The sequence below is a fragment of the Frankliniella occidentalis genome, unplaced genomic scaffold, assembly GCF_000697945.3.
Source record: "Frankliniella occidentalis isolate FOCC.00 unplaced genomic scaffold, Focc_3.1 Scaffold648, whole genome shotgun sequence".
Taxonomy (NCBI): Eukaryota; Metazoa; Arthropoda; class Insecta; order Thysanoptera; family Thripidae; genus Frankliniella; species Frankliniella occidentalis.
Window position 1 is genome coordinate 26,175 of NW_026267763.1, and position 11,264 is coordinate 37,438.

Consider the following 11,264-nt stretch of genomic DNA (forward strand, 5'->3'; position numbering starts at 1 on the left):
CCCTCCCCACCCCCACCTTCTCGGCACGCACACCTCCTTGTGCCGTGCGGCCATCCGCACCATGCAGCAGCAGCAGCTTGCTCCAGTTAATTAATGGCGCCTGGTACAAACGGGGCGCGCGCCGTCAATGGCGCGGATGCCACAAGGGGGGGACCCTCCTGAGAGGGTGCATTGCATGGAGTAGTACAGAACAGAGCACCCCTTTGCGGCCTCCCGCGGTGAACACCTTACCAGGCACGAGAAAGTCACACTCGAGATCACACGACATGACTTAAAAATAAAGGCCTCTCCCCGGGGAGGTAGAGGTGTGGAAAGAGCACCTTTCGTTCTGGTAGAGACGGCCTTGGGGACTATCTATAAAGAGTATGCTGAGCGATTTTTTTGGGTCCTAATACTTCGGCGGCGCCTTCACAATGGCACTAAATACCACCTTTGTTTTCCCCCAAAGTCTTCCCGTTTATTAGTTAGCAAAAAGCATGCCCCCATCTCCCCCTTCCTTTTTTTGAGAGGGGGGGGGAGGGGGTGGTGCGCTACAACTGGCTATTCAAGTTGCCTGTGCGGTCTTACTGGAACGACAGCGCGGGCCAGCTGCGGTGGCCTTGGACACCCCGTCCCGCGGGGCGGCGCTGACGTCGCCGTCTTGAAGCCGATGGAAAATGCCCCCGCCCCACCTCACCCCCCACCGGGCCCCCTTCTCTTTACTCCGTTCTCTCAGTTGCGCTGCGATCCGCACGACTGCCGCTGTCTCGAGCCCCTCTCTCGGAGCCCTCCCATCCTGCAAGTTGCACTGAGCTACTAAGCTGAGAGCCGCCGCCCCGGCCCGGTCCCCCGCCCCGACCCTGGGCGGCCAAGGAACCCTGGATAGAGAAGGCAGTCTGAGAGCACTCGCGTGGAAAGTGGACGCGGGATGCTTGCTTGTGTGTGTTGGGGCGCTGGTGGTGGGGAGGGATGAGTACAGAGAGTGGAAAAGGGCGGGGGGAGAGCGTCCCGTGGCGTGTGCAGCCACCCGGCCTCATACAGAAAAAAGGAAAGGGCAGAGAAGAACGAACATCAGCATAACGCGGGAGGGAGGTAGAGTTCTGTATGCGAATGGCAATAATAAACCTGTGTTTAGAAAGTGCGCCGCTAACCCCGGGACTTTAGACCACAGCGGGCAACTAATAAATAACTAGGGCGGGAGCGATGTGGTCGTCGAGGGCCGCCCACCCCTCCTCTCTGGCGGTTAGTCGACCTCGGCACCCCTCTCCCCCTCATGGACACCAGCAGCAGCACATGTGTGGTAAAGGGGACCCGTTGCCGAGCCCCCCCCCCCACGATTTGATAATCTATTCACAAAGGCCGGGGTCGGTAACTGCGCGTCAGTCAGGGTCCTGCTCCTCCCAGCCCAGCAGGTTCTTTACCCTTTTCTCCGTATTTTCGGCGAACCTCCTCTCTGTATGTGTCTGTCTGTCTGTCTCCCTCTCTCTCTCCCCTCTTTCATGGCTCGTTACTCTTCCCACCGTCGTCAGCCCAGCCAGCTTGGCGGGAACGAGACGCGTGCACTTACTCTCAGCAAAAGAAAAGAAAACGAAAAAATGTAATAATTCTTCTATCTAAATGCGTTTCTTGTTTTATGTACACTCGTACGTTGTAAGGGTTGGGTAGAAAAAATGACTATTCTACATTGCAAATTACGGTTTTAGATTTTAAACTTTCAGTTTCTATCGTGCTAGTGGTCCAAGAAGAGCGTTTTACGTCGCATCAACTGTCCGCTGTCTTCCTCTACGCGGTGTCCGCTGCTTGTCTGCTAATCTTTGTGCCGAGTACAACGTGATTTCCACTGACAAGGCGCACACAAAAAAGAACTTCTGAGTGGCTTAAAGTTTCACTAACAGGCCGGAGGCGGAGGAGTCAGAGCGACTGGAGCACAAGTGATAAGCCTCTGACGGACGGCGTTTATCGCTGTCGAACTCGACGGAGGCGAGCGGCGGGCTGGGAGACCAGCGCCCTTCAAGAAGACTCGCCAGCCTCGCACGGGGGTAGTAACCGCGGGTAACGGGTGCTCCAGCAAGTCCAGCAGCACCAGCACCAGCCGGTAGAGGGCATCGCCCCCTCGTAACTCAGCCGCAGAACATTTCCAGCGATGGACAATGGACGGATTTTCGCGAGCAAAGTCACAAATAATATACGGTCATCCTCCCCCAGCCACACCGTATCCCATCTCGCGCCGACCCTCACTCCCAACCCTCTCCTCTCCGACCCTCTGAGGAAAGGGTTCGGGCTCTTACGGGTGGTCGGGCGCTGATCCGCATACCCAAATATCGCAGGCACTCGGACTACTTGTGTGCGGGCGTGGCTTTGCTCAACAGCGACGGCGGGCGTAGAGGCCGCGAGCTGGGCTGGCCGGGGCTGGTCTACCCTAGCATCACAGGCGTTTCCGTATCGTTCTCTGCATGTGTGCGAGGTGTTCGCCGAATGGTACGACGGCTCAAAACATTATTACGGCACGTTTATTCAGTTTCCCTTTTATATTCTTTTGGTGAGACGGCCCCCCTCGTTGCTCTGCAGTTTTTCCCCTTTTCACAAGTAAATGTAAGGCCTGGCAGGCGGGGAGGCGTAGCACGCGGGGCAGGGCGCAGGTAAAGGAACTCAGTCAAGCCGTTGATGGATTAGGTGTAATACACACGGCTCCTGCCCCGCCCCCTCCTGTTCGACCAGCCCACCGGCTGTCGCCGACGCCTCCAAGACGCGGGGTTGCGTGAGCTTTCAGTTGGTACTAGGACGATGCGAGAGATCACGGAAATGGTGTCGAATTGAAAAGGGTAAAACATATTAAAAATGCTGAGGGAAAAGGAGAAGCAGGTTTGTCTTGTCCAGGAAAATATATGGGGAGGATTTCGTGCATTCAATAATATTCGCCCAAGAAAGAACTCGATAACGCGGTGCATAGAAAGTGGGTTCCTGGAATTATTATTTTAGTTTGTAAACAGAAAATATTCTTCGGGAATATAGCAGTCTTGGTAAGTGAGGCATAGTCAAATGGAGATGAAATTATGTTCGTCGCTGATTGTGATTACAGCCCACGCTTCTTCAGAGACCGCCCGCTTGCGAAAGCCGACACACTTACTTACTTTACCCTTCCGCGATTTGTTCGTGATTCATCCCCCTTTGGCTCCAGACGGCGCCGAGCCCTTCCAACAGCTGATGGAGCACTCCATCAGGCGGCCGCCAGATGGACCCCGGGAGCGCTCTGATTGCCTGCCGCGGGGATCTCAACGACTCATCAATTACTCGTCTCCAGGCCGGGTAGAAAAAGAAGGGGGGGGGGTCCGTTGGTGCTTTTAAAACACATACACAACCTCACACGCTCACACAAAAGCTCACCTGCGGCGTGCTGAGGCACGCGCCCACGGCCCAGACGAACAACACGGAGCGCGGCAGCGAGGTGGAGTGGCGGCGCGTGGCGAGCGGGTGGCTCACCGCCACCCACCGGTTCTGCGCGATGAGCACCACGACGTACGAGGAGCCGTGTAGTGCCGTCATCTGGTTAAAAAAAATTACAACATGAGAAGCAAGTTTACATTGTAAAAAATATCCCCGGAAAGTTTCCAAAATTTTCTGTTTTTAATTTTACAAAATGTGTAGTAAATTTGCTAGTCCATTAATTCCAAATCGATATGAAGTGCTTGTAAATTTACAATTTTCAAGTCATGGACTTCTTTTTCCTCAAACTTACGACTACTTTTTACAGTGATAGTTTACTTTGGCGTTATACTAATTGTACACACACACACCAAAAGACGTGTTCGTGATTATATGTACATTTTTCGTGTACTTTATTTCCTTCAGTGCATTGCACTTGTTGTTCCGAGTAGAACGCCCTCTCTCACCACAATCGCAATGCACTCAAGGAAACCGAGTATCGGGAGATTCCAGAGCGGACACCGCAGCGTTGCGGGCTTGCCTTCTCCCTTTGTCCGTAAGGCGCCCGCGGCTCTAGTGAGTTTGGAATGCAGCTATACACTGTGGTGTCCGCTCTAAAACACCTGATTCGTTTGTCCCAAAAAAACAACTAAAACCAAGGTCACAATTTTTGGGGGTGTATTTATGAGACCAATCGTCTGAATTAGAGAGATTAAATACCTGCACAAACTTGAAGGCTTTGCAGGCCACGTTGCCGAAGGGCCACTGCACCAGCAGCATCCAGATGGCCTCGCCGGCGATGCACACCACGGCCACGACCACGTCGGCCACCGACAGGTGCAGCAGCAGCTTGTACACCACGGCGGGGCTCTGCGGGCAGGCAGAGGAAGAATAAGACAACCGGCCGTGAGAAAGCGCGCGGCATGACGGCGGCGCCGGTGGGACGGGAGGGTGCTCCTCGAATGGACCACCACTACCACCGCCTCCAGGGGCGCCTCTCTCTGCTCTTCAGATATTCCGGGGGCGTGGCGGGTTTCGGAGCAGCGCTCCTCGGAAACAATTACGATTACAGCGAGCCGCCGGCGGGGTGAGGGCGGCCTCTCCAGCCACAACACCCCTGCGGGAGCGCCCGCCCGGGCCCGGCTGCCCATCTAGTCCGCCGGCGGCGCGGCCGTGCCCGGCGGCGGGCCGCCGAGCCCCGAGCGCTGCACGACGGCGGCACAAATTGGTTTAAATGACTGGCACTTTCGCCTCGGGGACGCTCATTTCCGGGTGTTCCACCCCCGGGGACTGGCCTGGCTGAGGGACCATTGCACTGCAGGGACCTTTACCCTGCTCCGCCCAATCTTGCCTCCCCGTCGTCGTCCCCCCCCCCCACCCCCTTTGCCTTGACCGAGGCCCTGACCACTCATCCACTCATTGCCAGCAGCATGGCCTTATTGCTCATGCCACTTGGGCGGTTTATTTTTCACGCTTCGCAATTTTCTGAGTCAAACATGGACGCAGGGTTCTATCAGCACGGACCACACTACTGCTCTCCGTTGAGAAAGGCAGCACGGTTGCAGAGCAGCTATTACCCACTATTTTTATAAAAACGCACAAAACCGTTTAACATCCCCTGTCTCTTAATTTTAACAATTTCGTCTGGTGGTTTGAAACATTCAGAAAAATTGTCTCAAACTGCCGTTCAACCCAGTAACTTTTTTTTACCTTTGGGATAAGGTTTAAGCAAATTTCCTCAACTTCTTTCATTACATTGATTGTGACACAAAACATGTGTTATAAAGATGGTCGCCACAATGACGCGTTAACTATTACGGGCTGGTACTCACCGCCTTGCTGCGGATGCTGTAGATGGTGTAGAGGTTGCCCACGCAGGACAGCAGCGCCAGCATCCCGAGCAGCGCGGCGCGGATCACGTCGTCGCGGTCGAGGGTGGGCGCGCGCGGCAGGCAGCGCGTGCAGGCCGACAGGGGCGCGGACTGGTTGGCCAGCGCGTCGCACACGTCCTGCGGCAGCGCGGCATCGCTCACGTTGCCGCACCACGAGCCGTTGCTCACGTCGACGGTGACCTTCGCGGCGGCGAGACACCAAACGATAAATTTGTATTAAACCCCCAACATTTTGGGTGCGCGGACTGAAAGCACAGTTCTGTTGTGCTGGGATGGGCGTGTGACTCGTTGGGCGATTGAGAGTGCGTGTGTGGGTGTGGGTGTGTGTGTGTGTTTGTGTCAGAGAGATAGAAGGGGGGGGGGGCGGAAACAATAAAAAAAAGACAAACGGACAAAAAGACATAGAGGAAGTTAGCACCTTTCTCATTCTCATTTATCTCCAGACTTTGCTTCCGACAGCATCCGCGCCTGGGGCGCCAGAAGTGTTTCTGTGAGCTTGTTTGTTTTTTGCTGTTTCCTTTTCATGTTTGCATGTGATTCAGAATGACGCCTATTTTTTTGTTATATTTGTGCTAGAAACACGTTCACAATTGACGCTAATTGCCTCAGAACGCACAGTTCTGGAGAAAAATTGAGTTACGGACTAAGATTGTTGCACGAGACTTTGCCCCTTGGCTAGGTACATCCTCTCAGTAAACCCGCTGTTTGTTTTCGAGCGTGACAGCGACGGCAAGCTTAATTAAGAGAGGGGGGATGGGCCGACTGAGGCCTGACTGCGTGACCCAAGTTATGGGTGGCTCCAGTTCGCTATGAACAAGCAGTCGTTATAACCCTTTTTGAAGTTGAAGTTGAAGAAGGAAGCTCGATGTGGTGATGAGGGAGGATGTGACTCAAAGGTGGGGCTCAAATATCACTCCGAATATCGTCGTCGTGACGTATCTACTTTTAGCGGCTTTTAGTGAATGGGGAAAGTACTGTGGGTGCAGTAAAAAGCAAGGGATGTCAGGGCGTGTGCTCTAGTGCACTAGAAAAACAAACAAAAACAACTAAGTCATGCCTTTCTAGGGGTGCTCAAGAATTTTTCAGTTTAGTGCCCCTATAAATAGGGCACTAAAGAGCTCATAAAGGTGCTACAAATTAGTGCCCTTGTCAGTTTTAGTACCTTTGTAAAGACCATAAACCTTTAGTGCTTTTGAAAGGCAGGACTTAGCACCTTTTGTTGGTTTTCTCCTAGTGTGCCCTGTGTTAATCGCCTCGTGTTTGAAGTGTAATTATGCAACACCGTGATCCACGTTACCTGCTGCAGCCACTCGCACACGTCGGGGCACAGCGGCCCGTACTGCGCGGCCAGCGTCCCCAGCGCGCTGCCCGACACGATCATGGACATGGCGGTGGACAAGACGATCGGGGCGGGGCGCGCGCCAGTCACATCTGTGGAGCCCTCACTCTCGATCGTTGCGGAGGAGATGGCCGTAAGCAGATATATTCCTTATGCCTCCATTCGTGTGCATGGTAGTGCGGAGTGCAAACACTTCGTTCTCACTTTGCTGATGTACTGATGCCCCACTGGGTTGTAATGTTATTATTGTGATGTTGTTGGCTGCTTGTGTTTTTAAACGAAACTCTTTTTTGCCATTTCCGCCATTTTCTTCTTTCCGGGAGTAATTACGTGGCGAAGAAAATGAACTTCAAGACTCTCATGATTAATTCACATAGCCATGAATAGGAAGTGTTTGCCACCCCAAACTTCTAACCCAAACAATGTTAATTGATATTTTTGTAAGGTAGTGAAAATGAACTTTTTTCAAAAGACCCCACGATCGGTGCATATTTGTGACTATGATTTTTTTAAATATTTTTTGAGTCCACGAATTTGCAGCTAACACAAAGAGATCCCCGTCCGCGCAGTCGAGTCGTTGGATGGGGTTTTCTGCGCGACACGAATCATTTTAGTGCTTTCGCTTTCTTTCTTTCTTTCTTTTTTTATTTTTTTTAGTCGGAGTGTGCCTTGAGCCTCTGCCGTAGGCCGCGATACTTTCGCAGCTGTTGCTGGGGTGTTCCGTGGCGTGTGCCACAGGTGCGCAAGGTGCTCCGCGATATCTATCTTCAGCGTGACGAGGCGGGTCTTGGCGTCCCGGGAGAGGCGTTCCGCTGCAGCATCAAAGGCTCGCGGCTAGGGGGCGGCGGTGGCGCCTGACTTCCGGCCTTCCCGGAGGCAGCGGCATGACACGCCGTGCCGAAAACCGAGGCGAAAAGCCGGGGCGAAAGCCCTCTCAGCGAGGACGCCGTGGGGGCCGACCGCCTCTCTCTCTCTCTCCAGTAGTAATGCGAGTGCACGTGGTCGATGACATGGAGAGGCGACGGAGCAGGAAGGGTACGGCGCCGGCCTAACGCGTGGTGGGCACGCGAGCGCCCATCTCCAGCTGGCGGAGCACGGCGCCGCGCACGCGGGCGCACACGCTGACGAGCGAGAGGACGCGGAGGGCGCGCGCGGCTGCGCGGCCGACGAGGCGGCGGAGGGCGCGCGGCGGTGGGGCGCGGTGCTGTGCGAACCGGGGGGCGCTCCGCCCCTCACTGGCGCTACTCCGGCAGGGAGGGCTCGCACCCGCGCCCCGCCCTGCCCCGCCCCGCCCCACACCGCGCCGCCACCACGTCTCGCACAATTCACCCTCTTCGAACTCGATTTTTCTATTTCGCGGTAAAAGGAACGCGACGTAATGTGCAAGCCATCACCTGTTACACATGTATGTCCATGTCCCTTTCAAAATTTTGAGGAGAGGGAGTGGGGCGATCAGGTGGTTGGGCCCCCAGGTACGTGGGGCACGTACACAATCTTCGTGAAAGTTCTTGAAGACAAGCCTCAAAGACTCGTGGCTGAAAACAGGCATTTGACGATGTTCCATATGATCTGGGCGGGGCGGCGGCGGGGGCCTCCGGGCGGGACAAGAGGCACAACAGGCACGAGCCGGCTCTACTCTGCGCGCGCGCGCATGGCTGTCGCTACTCCTCGCGACCGGCAAAACTCTGTCGGGCGGATGTGTGTCCAGCGGGGGCCTCTTTCCTCCAGAACCGACTCTGATTGACACGACATGCGGCAGCGGACGGTCGTCACCGCGCCGGGCACCGCAGTCGGTACTTACTGTGTTCGAATGTGGCGCATTATGACTGTACACGTCAGAGTGTGTGTCCTCGTGGAGAGCGGCGCTGATGGTGGGGCAGGAGAGAATGGAGAAAAAAGGGGGGGGGGGGGGGGGCATTTATAGGAGTGCCACCGTGTGGTGCGCGGCTGTCGCTCTCGGAGGTGGACACGATGAACTTCCAGCAATCTGTGGCTCTCCTGCTCGTCCTTGCGCAGGTACGAGTTGCCCTCTGTGTTCTTTTTGCTCTGTGTTGTTCAGTGTTTTACGAAAGCACCCATCGCTCTTTTCTCTCTGCGACCAGTCCATAGTGATGGGCAGCGCACGGACAATGACGGAGGAGGAGCGCGACGAGTGTTTCGAGCAGAATCCTTTTGATCGCAGAGGTAATAATAAGTTGGCTTTTTCGTTTTTCGTACTCTGATGATTAAAGTTCTAGTATGGTAACAGGTTTTTGTTCTCCTTTTTAAGATGACATTCGAAGCTTTGTCGCACGGAAAGACGTTTCACGTGGAATGAAGGTACTTGTATTTATAAGCTATAAATTTTTAACAGAAGTTTTAACAGTAAATTAATAAGCACGGAAACTGTTTCTGACAGTGCTTCTTTTCGTGTGTGCTCCAAGCGCAACAAGTTGTAAGTCGAATTTAAAATCAACGCTGGATCTGGATCAGTTATCTCACTCTTTTAACTATTATTTACAGTAAATTTTGACACAGTTGACACCAGAAGGAGATATTACTGAGACCGCTCCTAGGGAGGTGACACCGCTATGGGGAGAGAAAATGCCTCAATTGACTAAAACATCGCTTTCGTGCTTCCAAAAAGGTATGCCTTGCAATGCAACTGGAGCCTACAGCCCTTGGAAATAACATGTATTTTATTGCAGATAAAATCGTTGCCGGCGATCTTTGTGAAACTGCCTACAAAATAACAAGATGCTTATTTGCCGTTCAACAGTCTATATCTACAAACAACAACTTGTCTTCCTAAACGAAAATGTGTACTCAGAGACTGTGTTTTGTTAAACCCGTTTACAATGGAAATACATTTTTACTTTTTTTTTCTCTACCCATCGTTATATTTGCCTAACTCGTCATCTTGGATGTTCCGGTCTGTGGTTCATGTACCGAATGTAAAAGGCAATACACCCCTGTGTTGCGGGTTTGCCTATCCGATCTGACCGGAAGGCACCATAGCCCCTTGGGTATGCAAACCCGCAACACTGGGGAGTATTAGTCTTTACACTCGGTACTATGGATTATTCGGTATACCAAATTAAGAAAGTTTTGTATGAAGAATTTTTCATGAATTAATTCATTTTTGGGGCAAGGGAGCAGGCACTGGTGCTGTCTAAACCAGCTCTGATAAGAATTTGTCAAAGCAGTGGATTGGGGAGAGTTAAGTAACTGGTCTTTTTTTAACCCCCCTCCCCCCCGCGCGTAAGGTACCATGACCCCTGCTCCCCTGAGCGGACATTCAATCTCGTAACACTACCGCGCTTGCAAAGAAACCAAAACAACCGGTCCCGGTACAGTACGTGTGCACAGTCACAGCACAGTGCGACCTTCCACTCGCTCAGTGTAGTATTTGTATGTTTTTGTGAAAACATTCAGGTTAAGTTAAACCTACGTTTAATTTTTGACAAATTTGTGCGCAAAATTGCATGATTTCTTACAAATAAATACACAAAAATGTTCGACCAGCACAGAAATGTGTGCTAAAAAATTCATTCCTTAAATTGGTGAACATATGTAAGATAAACTGATAAACTAAGTGAGCAACTTCTTAACTCCGTGCACAAACAGCAAGTTGAATACTCCATGGTCGTGCACTTGCAAGTGTTCAACTTGATTGATAGCTAAGGACGTGTGAGCACGTAGATTGGACGCCCACTGTTCGGAAAGAGCTCAGCATAGGAGTTACACACTTTGAAGTGCACGACTACTGAGTTGAACACTTTCAATAATTGTACAACTACGCAGGTGAACACTTTCAAGCTTACAACTTGGAGTTGCACAGTTAGAAGTATGAAGCAGTTGCACACCTTGTTTGTCAATGTCCGAATCTAATTATCGTGGACTCAAACAAAATGAACCGTCAATTTTTGACAAAAAGCTACACCTACACTTGATGAAACCTTGTGAAGGAATTCGTCACCAAAAAAAATGTCTGTGACCTTACGGAAGATTTTTGAGTTTGATAGCATTTTAAACAACTTTCTTCGTAAGCTGCAAGCCTCGATTAATTCTGTTTCGATTGTTGTTCTTGACTGAGGGTTGCCTGTCCGCCCCCAGCACCGATACTGCAAAACAAATTTAAAATCAAACACCAGTTTCAAACTAAATTTAAACGCAATGAAAACTTTAAAAACAGCTTTTTGTAAATTAAGTTTTAATTTGTAACCCGAGAATGTTTACAAAGATGACAGGAGTTTTTTTTTTTACTGTGTTGCCGGCACGGCGCACTACCGGATGGTCAGACAAATTAGAATGTGTGGCGTGCTTGTGCGGCGTTGTTTGTGGACTTTGGCTGCAATCACCCGTGCATTCATAGACTGCTGGTGGCCATGGTGGCAATCTCCCGGACGGTAAGTGCTGCCCAGGGCAGCATGCACTGCACTATCCGAAAAGGGAAGATGAGTGTCGGCTTTAGATTTTTATCGTTTTTTTTTTTTTAAATGTTGACGGCTCGATTATGACGCGAGTAGTAGAAATATCATTTCCGCTTACTCGGTCCCGTTTATGTCGTTTCCGTGCTTCTATTTTTGGCAAAAGTTGGGAAAGTCTTCACGCCTCATTGATCCTTGTTTGAAACACCCCGCCGTTCACGT

General features: G+C 51.9%; 2 protein-coding genes across 3 annotated transcripts; one reads left to right on the plus strand and one right to left on the minus strand.

The window, feature by feature from the left end:
- Positions 1-3,363: 3,363 nt before the first annotated feature.
- LOC127751649 (gonadotropin-releasing hormone receptor-like) lies at positions 3,364-7,856 on the minus strand (the record flags this gene model as incomplete). The annotated part of the gene is made up of 4 exons (XM_052275504.1): positions 6,592-7,856; positions 5,235-5,474; positions 4,123-4,272; positions 3,364-3,522 (listed from the first exon to the last, which is right to left on the minus strand). Coding segments are annotated over exons 1-4 (639 nt in total), but the record flags the coding sequence as incomplete, so codon positions are not given.
- Positions 7,857-8,493: 637 nt separating this feature from the next.
- Positions 8,494-9,502, plus strand: LOC113206485 (uncharacterized). Of its 2 annotated transcripts, XM_026422596.2 has the most exons (6): positions 8,494-8,649; positions 8,736-8,817; positions 8,903-8,952; positions 9,032-9,067; positions 9,151-9,259; positions 9,321-9,502. In XM_026422596.2, exons 1-6 carry the CDS (start codon positions 8,605-8,607, stop codon positions 9,422-9,424), a joined length of 426 nt encoding a protein of 141 aa, XP_026278381.1. In that variant the 5' UTR covers positions 8,494-8,604; the 3' UTR covers positions 9,425-9,502. The 2 variants fall into 2 exon arrangements, with proteins under 2 accessions (XP_026278381.1, XP_026278382.1); XM_026422597.2 differs by lacking the exon at positions 9,321-9,502 and having other exon boundaries at positions 9,136-9,259.
- Positions 9,503-11,264: the final 1,762 nt, after the last annotated feature.

Bases quoted from the DNA above. Each gene is read 5' to 3' on its own strand.
- LOC113206485 (XM_026422596.2), top strand. From the start codon at position 8,605: ATGAACTTCCAGCAATCTGTGGCTCTCCTGCTCGTCCTTGCGCAG. The intron at 8,650-8,735 runs GTACGAGTTGCC...CTCTGCGACCAG, and splicing joins TCCTGCTCGTCCTTGCGCAG to TCCATAGTGATGGGCAGCGC. The intron at 9,068-9,150 runs GTAAGTCGAATT...ATTTTGACACAG, and splicing joins TGCTCCAAGCGCAACAAGTT to TTGACACCAGAAGGAGATAT.